This window comes from Lycorma delicatula, chromosome 1, assembly GCF_047948215.1.
Source record: "Lycorma delicatula isolate Av1 chromosome 1, ASM4794821v1, whole genome shotgun sequence".
Taxonomy (NCBI): Eukaryota; Metazoa; Arthropoda; class Insecta; order Hemiptera; family Fulgoridae; genus Lycorma; species Lycorma delicatula.
The window spans coordinates 233,386,637-233,400,473 of NC_134455.1; the positions used below are offsets into that span (position 1 = coordinate 233,386,637).

At 30.2% G+C, this 13,837-nt stretch overlaps 1 protein-coding gene across 4 annotated transcripts in view; it reads left to right on the forward strand.

Moving 5' to 3' along the window:
• Window positions 1-13,837, forward strand: part of LOC142329571 (calcium/calmodulin-dependent protein kinase type IV-like) — a 138,376-nt gene that overhangs the window by 103,046 nt on the left and 21,493 nt on the right. For all 4 annotated transcript variants that reach the window (XM_075374260.1, XM_075374287.1, XM_075374268.1 and 1 more), the window contains exons 4-5: window positions 7,710-7,778; window positions 10,277-10,432. In XM_075374260.1, the coding sequence (XP_075230375.1) occupies window positions 7,710-7,778; window positions 10,277-10,432 (225 nt within the window). The remainder of the gene's footprint in view (window positions 1-7,709; window positions 7,779-10,276; window positions 10,433-13,837) is intronic.

Below are 13,837 nucleotides of genomic sequence, written 5' to 3' on the forward strand. Positions count from 1 at the left end.
TGGACTAAAAGCCTAAAGCCGAAATTTTAACATCCTACGGCTAATCGTTTTTAAGTTATGGTAGATATATACGTAAGTACGTACAGACGACAGAAACTAATCAAAATGTATTAAGGGTTGGTCAAATTTCCGTTGAAATCTGAAAACCGAAATTTTTCGTGATCGTAATACTTCCTTTACTTCGTACAAGGAAGCAAATAATACTATGAGGAAGAAAATTTAGAATTTAAGGTCCTGCTTGAGGTGGATAAGCTTCAGCCCGTATCATTGATATAGATTTGTGTAACCGTGTAAAAATTGTGATTTTACCACCTCGTACAACAGCAATAATGCACCTATGAACCAAAGTGTAATAAACGTAATGAAAGCTTATCACTTAAGTTACCCGTTTCAAAAACTAATTAATGAAACAGTCACAAAAAATGAAAATAACGTGGAACAGTTTTCGAAATAGTTCAATATCCTCCTAAAGTTTGGAATGTTTGGAATGACATTTCCGTTAAGATAATGAACAGTTTTGGAAGAAATTATATCTGTTGTTACAGACATTGAGAAATAAATGAAAACGTAATTGTAAATCTAGCAAAGGATGCAGGATTTAGTGAAATAAACTAAAATTATTTTGGAGAACTGCTTGAAACGCATCCAGTATCACTAACAAACGAAGATTGTTAGTGATACTGGAAGATTGTGTGATTCCAACGTAGATGACGTCATCGGAGAAATTTCATCAGTCACTTCTAAAGAAACTGACTTCGATGCTAAGGAATTACGTGAGGTTATTAGGAAAATAGACGAAGCTTTGGAATCGTTTTGTAACAACGATCCAGATCAAAACCGTTCCGGTAAAATGAAACGCCAAGTGAATGACGTAATAGCGTGTTACTGTGTTGTACTTAAGGAAGAAATAACAGAAAAAAGAAACAGACAAAAATAATTTGTTTTTTTTTTGTTAACTTAAATAAGTAACTGATTTAACAATGATGAACTGTACGCAAATCTTTTGACTGATGTTTTATTAAATATACTGTACTGTAGTTAGATTAGGAACATATGCTTTTTAAGATGCAAAAATGTTACAAATATTTTTGCAAAGATGCAAAAAGGTCACATGTTTTAAGATTTACTTTGTTGTTTTACTTTATTTTAAGTTCCATATACAAAGTAATTTTGTTCACTTATGATATACAGTATAACTTAGTCATTATTAAAAATTTAGACATTCTGTATAAGGTTCTTTTCCATATCCAAATACTGTACTACCATTATTAATTAACTCGCAATCTTCATCGAGGCACTTTCCCTAAAAAATGTTAGTCCCTGTTTAAAGTGGTTTTACGGAACCAAAATTATCCTTGGATAACGAGGGCCCCTGTACTAAAAGTTGCTGAGCTGTACACCAATAGTCTACGAGTATCTGTGAATGCACATTCACTCAGTTTCTAAAAACATAGTGAACCTAGAGTAATGAGGCTTTTTCTGTTTTTTGTTGTTGATACTTCTTATTAGTGGTCTGAGTTACAGTTTTTTCCATTGCAATCATTTAAACTGAAGAATATGACGTAGTTCATGAAGTGCAAATGATGTAGTTCACTTATAGAAGTAATATAATTGATCAAACCAAAACCCAATTTTTATTGTAATTTGATTTTTTTGTTTTATTAAAAATTAAAACAAATTTCACATATGCTTGCCTACCCAAGCACATGTGTAAGTTTAATTTGATTTTAATTACACATTTTATCATGAATATATGTTGTATAATAATAACATTCAAAAATGGTAACTGAAATAAAACACAGAATTATACTGCACTTTTAAATGATAATACCGAAAACCAAGATGAAGAAACATTATTTTTAAATATAATTACATGGGAGAAAAATTTATTTCATTCAAATAAATATGCTGAATGGTTTTAATAAAATGTTTCTCTTTTCAATAAATAACAGAACACTTAATCAATTGCATTACTGTTTGTCATTACCATGTGTGATTTGTATGATTTCTCTATTGATTTGCTGCTGGATATTATTGCAGAGCTTGTTCTCTGCAATATAACTTGCTCTCTCTGGAGTGCATAATATACCTAGAGATTACTGTTTGATCATAGAAAACCTGTGAGTGAAAAACGAGTTGTATGTATCTTTTCATTCTCAAAATCAACAACTAAAATCAGTCTCCAGTTTTTGTGGACTCTCTCTAGAGAAATTTATTGTTTAATCTGCAATCTTAAGGGAATAAGAAAACACAGAACCTTTAATGTTTTTGGTCGTAAAGAAGTAATAAAAGTATAGTTACAGTGAGAACACTCACTGGGCTCAACCCCTGTATTGCTTTTAATAAATAAAAGAAAGTTTCAAAGCTCTATGATTATTAAAACCATTATTTCAGACGTGAGGGAAACAAAATAATTTACAAAACTGAGATCTAATCCTAGCTATTGCCATAGCCCCCAAAAAAGTTTAGAATGCTAATAAGATAATGGATACAGATTCTAATATGTAAGGAAGGTTACAGCAAAATAAAAGTTTTCTTTCCTTACTATAAAATTCTCTAATCCTGGATACAAGGATTAGAGGATCCTAAAAAAAATTACAGTAAACAAGGATTACAAGGCCTCCTAAAATGGATTGAACGCAGAAGTAGGTATCAGAGGGAAAAATTTTAAGTCAAGAGATAAGTTGGAACTTTCAAAGTGGTTAGCCCAATCAGCTATGACTTTGAAGCAGAGCATACAGCTATTTGAGAGGGAACCACAGAAGATTAGAGTGTATCATTGTATCTGCCATCAACTAAAAACATATAGTTGAATATAATCTATTTTGATCATACTCATGGTGGCGCAGCTTATCTACAAAACGAGGCCGCGGAGGACTAAACTTATTACTTTGTGTTAGTCATGGCAATTAAAGAACAGAAGAATGGAAAACATTGCATCCTACTCTCCCAAAGGATTATAGACTCAAAGAGCCCTTTGTTAAAGACGTAATCACAGTAATCACCTACATTGGAGCTGAAACCTGGCTCAGAAAAAACTCAAAAACTGTTACGTTTAGGTCATGAATTTGTCATTAAAATGATAATCCCTAATCATAACTTCCTTCCAGATGTACTTAAATAAAATCAGTACAGTTCAGCTCATAAGCCATGAAGTCATTTGGGGCACAAAAATTTATTTTTTTCTGCATAGCTATCTGTACACTATTTATTTTATTTTAGTTGCCTTTAATGATTTTCTGCTGCAATAAAGATGAATTAAATCAAAGATTAATTTGAACATTTTATTTAAGAAGAATTAAGAGAAAAAGTACATAAAATTATGGTCATGAAGGTTTGGAGGATGATATCATCAGCTGGTGAGAATAGTCAATAATTCTACTAAATTTGAATTTTTATAAGTAAAATCTTTTTTGCATTTTAACTTTTTTTATCTGTATGTTTTTTAAAATTATTTTCAAATAAATAAACTGCATGATATTCCAGAGATCTCCTGATATCTAGTGAAGCATTCTCGAATTCGGGCCTGTAGACAACTACATTCCTTATTATTTGTATAACAACCTGCAACACCTATGAATCTGTTCGTCATGAAGTGTTGTTAATTAGAGCCAACAATAAAATGGGGGCCAGGGGTAGTTTTGAGTAGTCATTACCATTATAACATAACTGGTTCAGCCAGGTCTCAAATCAACCTTGCATAGGCGGCTAGCACATTAACCACCTTCGCCTCTCTCAATTACGTAGGAAGCTGTAAAACTGGAGGAGAAAATTACAGAAAATTTTAAATAAATTTAAAAGTTGTTAAATTTAAAAAAAGTTTCAGTTAATTCTTAAATCCATACTGCATAGTTTGAAATAGTCATACCGTGTGTGTGTGTATGTATTGTGGTTGTTGTTGTAGTTATTGTTGTTGTACTGATATTATCAGCTTTATATTACATCATTAAGCTTTGTCTGATGAATGGATCTCTGATATTTCAGGATCACTTCTGACTATTTTCAATTGCATTTAATGTTACCATACATTAATCATCATATCAAGTCATTACAAAGTAGGGATAATATTTTTTTTTATCATTTTGTAGTCAACCTATATTATTATATCTGTATATGACACATAAATGAGTATGTGGACTCAGTAAAAATGTTGAGAGTACTGTAACCAAGAAAAATCATGGAATTCCAAGGACGCATATTTTACTGATAAAAATCCTAAAGAATTGTGTATCAATAAAATTACATATACTTCCTCTTTTTCAAAAATTAGTTTTTTTATAAAAAATTAATTTTTAGACATTACAGTATAGTGTGAAGTATTCTGTACTGCTGAACTAATTTCACACAAAGGTAAATAAACATCTCATTTTCTGAATACGTGGATTTGTATAGTTGTCCTTAATCCATTATAGAGCTAAACCAATATTCTTAAATGTCTGATGTCTCTTAGCTAAATTTTCTTTGTTTTTAATTTTGAAAATATTCATATTTTAAACAATGACAGATGTGTGATGAGAGTTACATACTTAATAAAATAACTGCACCCAAAAAAATTACTAATAGTTCACTGCAAAATACAGACACAACAAACCACTCAAATTCTGAACATCACAGTAACTTAAAGCAAACAAGCCTATTTCCAAAAAAAAAGTTTTTATGGACTGTTAAATTGCTCTGAAAGTTTCATTAAATTTTAGTTATGTTGTTTTTAAATATCACTTGTATACATGTTTAGTCTTCTCATTTGTTCATTTATGCTTAATTTATTTATTTTGGAAATAGCTAAGTAATTTTAAAAAAACTGTTAACTGTTATTATTTTCTAAGTATTTTATTCTACAATTTCTTACGGTGGATAGTGGCTGACAGATAGATAGAAATACTAGGAGACTATATCACTACAGTTCAATTTAATTGGAGACCAGCTAGTGTTGAAACAAGAGAGATTTGAATCCCACCACAGTCTACACACTTCACAGTACTCCAGAGGACAATCAGGATAGCTTTATAATTGGTATTGTATCACCAATTACATCTCCTATGATGAAGTCAAGACAATTAAATATCTAGATTTCCAGTGGTTATGACTCCACACTTATTAATAACATATTTTATAAATTAGAGAACAAAATAAGAGCACACACAATTTAGAAAATACACAATCTAATCATATCAACCAGTACTTGTAAAACATACTAGTACATCTTCATAAAAGATTATTTTTGTCACTTCCTAAACCAGGAATAAAATACAAAAAAAAAAAATCATACTGCAAATTTGCAAAACATGCCTTTAAAAGCACAATGAGGAGGACACAATATGTATTACATTAAACTATTTATTTGACTGACTAAACATTACATTAAAAGACTATATGCATATTTATTTTCAGATGCAAAGAATACATGCAAATGCTTCTCACAAAGAATCAACATTTTAAAACCTCATAGAAAATATGCCCACAGGCAAGATTTTACACATTCACATAAAAATTATTATCTTAATTTGCACAAAAAATATGAAATTTATACTAACCTAGGAAAAAATCTTCCCAAACAAACAAGTATGGCAGGTTAAAATACACTAATCAATCACATTTAAAAAATATTTCCTATCAACTATATCAAATGCTCTCAAGAACAGACCAGCTCTCATCATCATCGATGAAGAATTTGTCTAATAATACAAACGGTTCCAGACATTCATGTAAAAGATTTTTTATCACATTTATACATGGTTAAAAAAGTAAATTTTTTTCTCTAGTGCAGATATTTTTACTTTTTTGCTATGAGAAGAAAATTCTTAATTCTGAAATGTTTTATTTTCACACGTTGTGGAAATACAGCAATAATGAGTATTGCTGTTTTGTTTGAAATTATTTTTTTTATTTTCATCAATCTTAATCAATTTAATGCAGTTAAAACATAAAACTTATCTGTTATAAATATAATCTGCATGAGTATTTCACAAAATTTGTGGTTGATATACATGATCAGTCAAATTTGGATTACAATATATCTTTGAAAACACAAACATTTTGACTGGATTTTAGACAGCAATTAAACAGTATTTTGAGCATCAGAAAATAATTTAGTTTTTAAATTTTTGGTACACAATATATTAAAATATAATAAAACACATGAATATTGTGAATTTTATTTTACGTATGCATAATTTAACAAATCATTAGAAAGTGTTATATTATGAATACTAAATACATACTTATCATTCAATTTAATTAAATACTGAATAATAACTGGTTAGCCTTAACACTGACAGTAACAAAACAACAAGTCTTAGTGAAAAATATTTATTGTACCACCAAGAAGATAATGTTACATACTCGTGGATTTAAAATAGTAATTCATCAAGTACAGATATTAATATTATTATTATTGGCTGATTAACGATAACCAACCATTAAACAATTCACATTAGCTAAATATGAATATCATTCATGACCTGAAATCTATTAGTTTTTTTCAAATAGAAACTTGTAACTCTGCTCTAACTGCAAAATTGTTTTTTTTAAAATAGATATTAAATTAGTCTTAATCAATATAACCATTTTAATCCCATATTTACTTTATTAATTAATCTAACAAAGGCTTTTAGTTATATTTACCTGCCAAAGGATGAATCTTTCAGCACAAATATAACAATTTTTAAATATTAAAATTATAAATTAAAAAATGTATAAATTTTTAAAGAGTCATCCTATCCAGGAAAAACTGCAAGAGACATTAATTTATATCCAGGTAAACACTGATTTTGGTTATAAAATGAATATTTTATTAAACAGTTTTTTGCATACTAAATCTATTACAACAGATGCCATTACCTTTTCCTCATTTTCACATACGCAAAATGTTGGGCTCCCTTAAGTATTACGACACACAACTGTAAAGGATATTCAAATAATAATAGTTCTTTTGTATACAAAGAAACACATATATACATATGTATATATTTAATATAATTTGTTTAAAAGAGAATGTGTACAGAATTTAATGTTGAGAAAATTAAGTAAATATTTAAAAACCAAATTTTACCACAAAGGAAACAGAACATGAATGTGTAGAAGTGCAGATAAACTATCAATAAAGTAAATTTTATGTCAATTCTCTGAAAAAGGGTAATGGAATGGTAATAGTTCTTTACAAATTTTATTATTAGATTCTTTGATTATGCAGTTAAATAAAGTTTGTTCATTTTTAACACAAAAAATATTTTTGAAAGTTTTTTCCGAGTTTTATAATAAATAAAAAAATGTAAGATACAGCTCTGGGACCAAATATTAAATTTATTTTTTAAAATATACATAAACCACAAAAATTTTCCTGTAATTAGATGCACAAAAATTAAATTATGATATAAATTTTCATTTATAATAAAAATTTGGAGAAAATCTTTCAGCAATTGTGAAAAAATTGTGAGTGAAAAAATAACATTTTCAGAACTTTGTTTATACAAAAATGTTTCTTTACTTTAATCTGTAAGAAAGCATTCCTGAAGTAAGCCCAGTTTGTTATGGAACTCTACAATAAGCAATTCATTCACAAGTTATACATTTGTTTCTGCTAAATTGCTTTTAATGGAAAATATTTTGACTGAAACTGTTACTTGTGCCCATATTTTGAAAAAGTAGCCAATTTAAATGTAAATAATACATATTTGCTTTATTTATTGTAAATAACTATCTTTTTTCAGGTACATTTAGATTCAGAAGTAGTGCCATCACAAATCAACAAATTGTTAACACTTTCTCATCCTAACATGGTATGTATAATTTTGAATTTGTTATTAATTTTAAACATTTATTTTACTATATACCTTAATTCTCATTTACATCCTACAACTCACATACACATACTGCAGTGAAAAATAAAGAATGGATTGAATGAATTTTTCTTTCATTACTCTAACTAAGCTTCTAATAATAATAATAATAATAATAATAATAATAATAATAATTTATTAGAATTAACGGTAACAGTACCATTTTCTGAACGTAGACAAATAAATAAATATGAAAATTACATATAAATACTAAATATAAAAATAATGATTAAACATGCACTGTAATTATTTACAAGTTTAAAAAAATATGTATATTTTGCCATATGTAAAATAAACTGAAGCCACTATAGTTAAAAAACTATCTTATATTGCAATATAAAACAAATTCATAGCTTACTTTATAAAATAAATAATATTATATATTTCATTAGAAAAGAATGGCCTAAATGTGAATCACGCGTTGCTGAACAGAAAAGTATGAAACATCACCATTGTGTAATCCTAAAAATGTGAATCTATCTCCATTACATATCAAACTAGGATTAATGAAGAATTTTGTCAAGGCCATGGACAATACTCCTGGTTTCATATACTTAAAACAGAAGTTTCTTAAAATTAGTGATGCAAAAATTAAAGAAGGAATATTTGTGGGCCACAAATACGAACACTAATGCAGGATGAAAAGTCTGAGTAACTATTGAATCCACTGGAGAAAGCAGCTTGGCAAGCATTCAAAAATGTTACTCAGGCGGAAAATTACTGTGATATTGTCAACTATCTTATAAAAATTAGGGTTGTAATATGTCCTTAAAAGTATACTTCCAGCACTCACACCTAGTTTTCTTCTTGGAAAATCTTGGCGTAGTGAGCGATGAGCACGGGGAACACTTTCATCAGGAGATTTCAGCTATGGAAAAGAGGTATCAAGGCAAATGGAATACTAATATGCTGGCCGATTATTGTTGGACCATCAAGAGGGATGCTCCACAGGCAAAATATAGCAGAAAATTGTCATTTCTTACTTTTGTAGGTGAGTCAAATGTTTGAATATTTTGTAGTTAAGAATGCAGAAAGTATTAAAATGTTTGAAATTATAAATTTCTGTCTCTCGGAAGTCTTGCGTGATGGGGAAAACCGATATCATATTTAAATTTAGGAGAAAAAATACTATCAGAATCACATATGTGATTCTGATAGGGTAGAAAAACATTTTTTCCCCCCCTAATATTATTAATTTAAAATAGAAAACTTAATTTTATTCTACTTTTACAAATACTTTTTAAAATAAAAATAATATGTTTAACAAATTCTGCACAAACCTCTTTCATCTCCAGTTCTTAAGATGTCTTCAACTGGTATTTTATCAATCCACCTAATTTTCAACATCTCTTGTAACTACATTCTAAAGGGCTCAATTCTAAAGGGCTCAACCTTGTTTCTTTTTGTACTGCCATATTTTATCACTTTAAAGTGCTACTCCACAGAAATATTTTTAAGAAAATTTTTCTAATCCTTAAATCTGTACTTGATATTAGATGATTTCCTTCCTGCATAAAGGTCTCGTTCCTTCTGCCAGTGTACTTTTGATCTCTCCCTTATTTCATGCATCCTTTGCAATCATACTTCCTAAGTAGCAAAATTCTGTAACTTCTGATTTATTATGATCACCTAACTTATTATTTAATTTCTCATTAAACTTCTTTCTGTCATATTTCATTCCTTTTTTAACACATCATATTTAAACTGATTTCTCCATGCAATAAATCCATACATTCAGAATTCTGTTTTTTTTCTTTCAATTCCTTATTGATTCTTCTGTACACAAGTTGAAAAGAAATGAGTATAGAATACATCCACATCTACTTTACTTTCTGAACCAGAGCTATGTAACTGCTGCTCTTCACTGCTACCTGATTCTTGCATAAATTGGATAAGTGTTTTTTAAATTTTTTTGTTTATCTACTTTCATTAGAATTTTTAACAATTTATTGCATTCTACACTATTAAATACTTTTTCCATTTCTAAAAATGGTGTGCAGGTTACTTTATTCTTCTAAGTTCCTTTCTAATATTATGAAGCTTCAATTCAGCAATGGTCTCCCTTCTACACATCCTTTTTCTAAAACTAAAATAGTCTTTATCTATTACACATTTCACTAGATAGGCTACATGTTTATTTGCCTGTAAATATCATAGTTAAAATTCTGTAACAATAAAGGATTATTAAAATTATCATGAAACAAAGTTTTGAGGCTCCAATTGTCTTAATCTATGTATATTTATTTTCGTTAATCAATTAATATTTTCTATCGTTATATAGAAAGGACTGTAATATTGTTCATGCATAAAGTGCTTGGGTTGCTTCAGTTTTGAAAAGATTATGGAAGTCACAGATATCTAAATTAAACTACCTTCTTTCCTCTCATATGTTTACAAAACCAGAGACTACTTTTAAGATTTAACTTTTTTTCTTGCAGGTACAAGTGAGAGACGTATTTGAAAATGATTGCGAAATACAACTAGTATGTGATTTAGTTAATGGTGGAGAGCTATTTGAGAGAATAGTTGAGTGTGGAAATTATAATGAATTTGAAGCAGCCAAACCTATGAAAGAAATATTATCTGCGTTACACGTATGTAAATAATCCATTCAAAGATTGTTCAGTGTACACCTATTGCATTTAATAACACTAATATATATGTGTATAATTGTAAACATTCATTCCTACATTATGTCATGATGCATCTGATATAAAAAGATATTAATGTATTTTCTTTAATAAAGTATGATTGCTTTGTTTATTATATAGATTTCACATCATTAAATTATTAAATACTTTCAACACTTTGAAAATATTTTCTTTTATTAGACATATAAGTTTACTTTCTGTTTTCTTAGCTTAAAACAAAGTTGCAAGAGATGTTTTTAACAGTAAAAAGAAGAATAAAAAGAAAAACTCTTCTGGATGGATGATACCATTAACTAGTTACTAAATATCTTTCTTTTTTTATTTTTAAAGAGATCAGTTAACAAAGACATTAGAAATAAATGTGAACAATATGCAGTAAAAAAATCAAATGGAAACTATGACAGTAATGTTAACTGTGTGTCAAGCATGTATTAAACCTAACTTTATCTGTAGATATTATACTCTCACTTCATATTCATTATCCCTTTTGATATTACACTTTGCACTATCTCAAGTAATGTAGGAACATCAGGTTACAAGGAGGTGCAGTGTAGTACCTTGTGTATATTAAAAATGAAATTTCTTTTGCCTAGTACCATAATAAGTTCGTTATTTATTAATTTACTGTCTCAAGCATGCACATGTTTTAACAAGGAAGACAAAATGACTGCATGAACATAAAGACTGTATGAATAGATTGATAAAAAAAATTCCAGAATGGTTTTCCACAGCAAATTCAACCACAGACATCTGCATATGGTAAAAAATAAAGTAGTTTCAGCTGTTAAATGCTTTAGCAGATGTCAGTTTTCAACACATTCATGGAATAGATTTATAGTGTTGATTATAGTGTTTTTCTACATTTTATCAAGAAAAAATTACATAACAAAACATATATGTTGTTGTATATACTTTCTTGATAATGAAGTGTATGTTCGTCATCAGTGAAAATGAAAACTCTTCACTTTCTGCTTACCATTGCAAGGAAAATTTGGAGAAAGGTGTATTTGACAAATTTACACCTGAAGTGTTGAAATCACTTACTATATTAAACATATTCAAATAAATTGGAAGACAAGATTATGCTCAAAATCCCATTTTTCTTTTAATCTTATTTGTGTTCTTTACACAGCACTTTTTTTTACAGTACAATAATAATAACTTTACATAACTGCATTTAAAGATTATTTCAGATTTTACAATATTTTATAGCATTTTTACCTTCTGATATTTTAATATAGATATTTGATATTTTCGAAGTCAAGAGTTTTTGAGTAATTGTAAAGGCAGTTGCATTTATATGGGTTTGAATGCTAAACTGTTGATGCTGGTGTTCTTTGGTGGTTGGGTTTCAATTAACCACACCTCTCAGGAGTGGTCAATCTGGGTCTGCAAGACTACATGTTTACCAGTACATTTACACTTACACTGCACAACATCTGCACCTATGTCAGACCTGGCGAGCCAGTAGCAGTAATTATACGTATTTGCCTATACTCACACACGCACTCCCAGACTTGCTAAATAAAGATATATTTTAATATAAATGCAAATTAAAATTATATTTTTAATAACATTATTTCATACTGATTAAAGAAAAAGAGAAATATATTAAGATACAGAATGGTTCAGTCTACTGTATACATATATATATATATATGTATAACTACTTTTTTCCTGACTCCTGTATCGGCCCTTCAGCTAAGCATCGCACGATACAGGGGGTGTCCTTTTAGCTCAAACAACCCTACACATCTACCGGTTGTAAGTCTGGCATGGCAGGTTGGGTCGCTGGTTGGATCTTTTTGTTTTCCTAGCCCACTCTAATGAGGATATGCTGTTTACAGCATTCCCCACCGATTCTGGGTCTTTTCATATCTTGCCTACTCCAATGGAGGTACATCATTTCTGGTTTCCCTCATCAGTTTTGGGTCTTTTCACATGTTCCTTGTTATTTTCCACATTCATAAAGACCCAAACAGCTTAGAAGATCAGAGTTTCCCTACTTCATCACCACCACCCATCCATGAAAGCCTGAATGAACAGCAACTTCAGAGGAAGCTGTCTTTCATCCCCTCACCTCCTGATCCTTTCATTGTATTAACCCAGTAACAAATTTATTAATAAGTTTAATAAGTTATTAATAAGTTGGAGACGGCTTCAAAATATAAGACTCCCAAAAGCATGCATGTTATAATATTCTCCACCGTTATAACTCCTGTTATGTCTTCACATTTCCTCCTGTCCAGTAAATGTATCTCAGATATGAAAAGATGACATGCTCCGGGGTATCTAGGTGTTCACATTAAGGCAGTTCTTGTTGTCAACCTTTCTCCTCGCATGGAGATATGTCTTAAAAAGATATGCACCAAGAAATTTCTTCTTTGGTCTAACCAGATTCCTAAGTACTTAATCTTAGATTCAGCTTGCACAGAATAACCCTGAACCTGTATGGGTATCACCCAGATTCCCCTTCTTCCTATCATGGGAATAAGTCTGGTTTTCTCATGCAATAAGGTCAGCCCCTTACCATTCATTCACCTCTTAACCATATCAATGACAACATTCGTTCTTGCAGCTACATCCTCCTCACACCTTGCTGAGACCACAAGAGCGAGATCGTTGACGAAGGTGATAGGTAAAATTCCATTAGGGTATTCTAACCTTAATACTCATCATAGACCAAACACCAAAGAAGGGAGCCCAGGACAGAGCCCTGGGGCAAGACACAAGTGTCTTGGAATCTAATCTGCATTCCCTCTACGCTAAGTATTAGTTCCTTGTCCTGTAAATAATTTTGCACCATCCGCTTTAGGTAATTTGGTATCGCTCTCTCTCTCTCTCAAAGAACAAAAAATTGACTCCCACCGCAGACAATTAAAAGCATTTTTGATGTCCAGTAATATGATGAGAACTACCTCCAAGTTGCGCCAAGTACCTGCTATGTCTTCATCTGCTATTCTCATCACCTGGCCTGCTGCATCCGTAGTGGATCTACCTTTACAGATGCTGTATTGTTGATCACTCAAACCTACTCTAATTTCAATGTTTCATCTGAGCCTAGCCTCCAGCATCCGCTCAAGAAGCTTGCAAGCATTATTAATAAGACTAATCAGTCGGTATCCTCTTGAAGAAATCTCAGCTCCTGGTTTCTTAATAAAACCGACTCTTGCTTTCTTCCACATAGGGAGAATATACTTATCGAGCAGCATCCTGTTCATGATCCCCAGCAACCCTTCCAGTACCTTTTTCACTAATATTCTTATAATCTCGGTCGGTAAGCCATTGATCCTGGGCTTTTCCTGATTTTCATAATTCTAGATGCCTCAATCAAGTACCACATTGTAA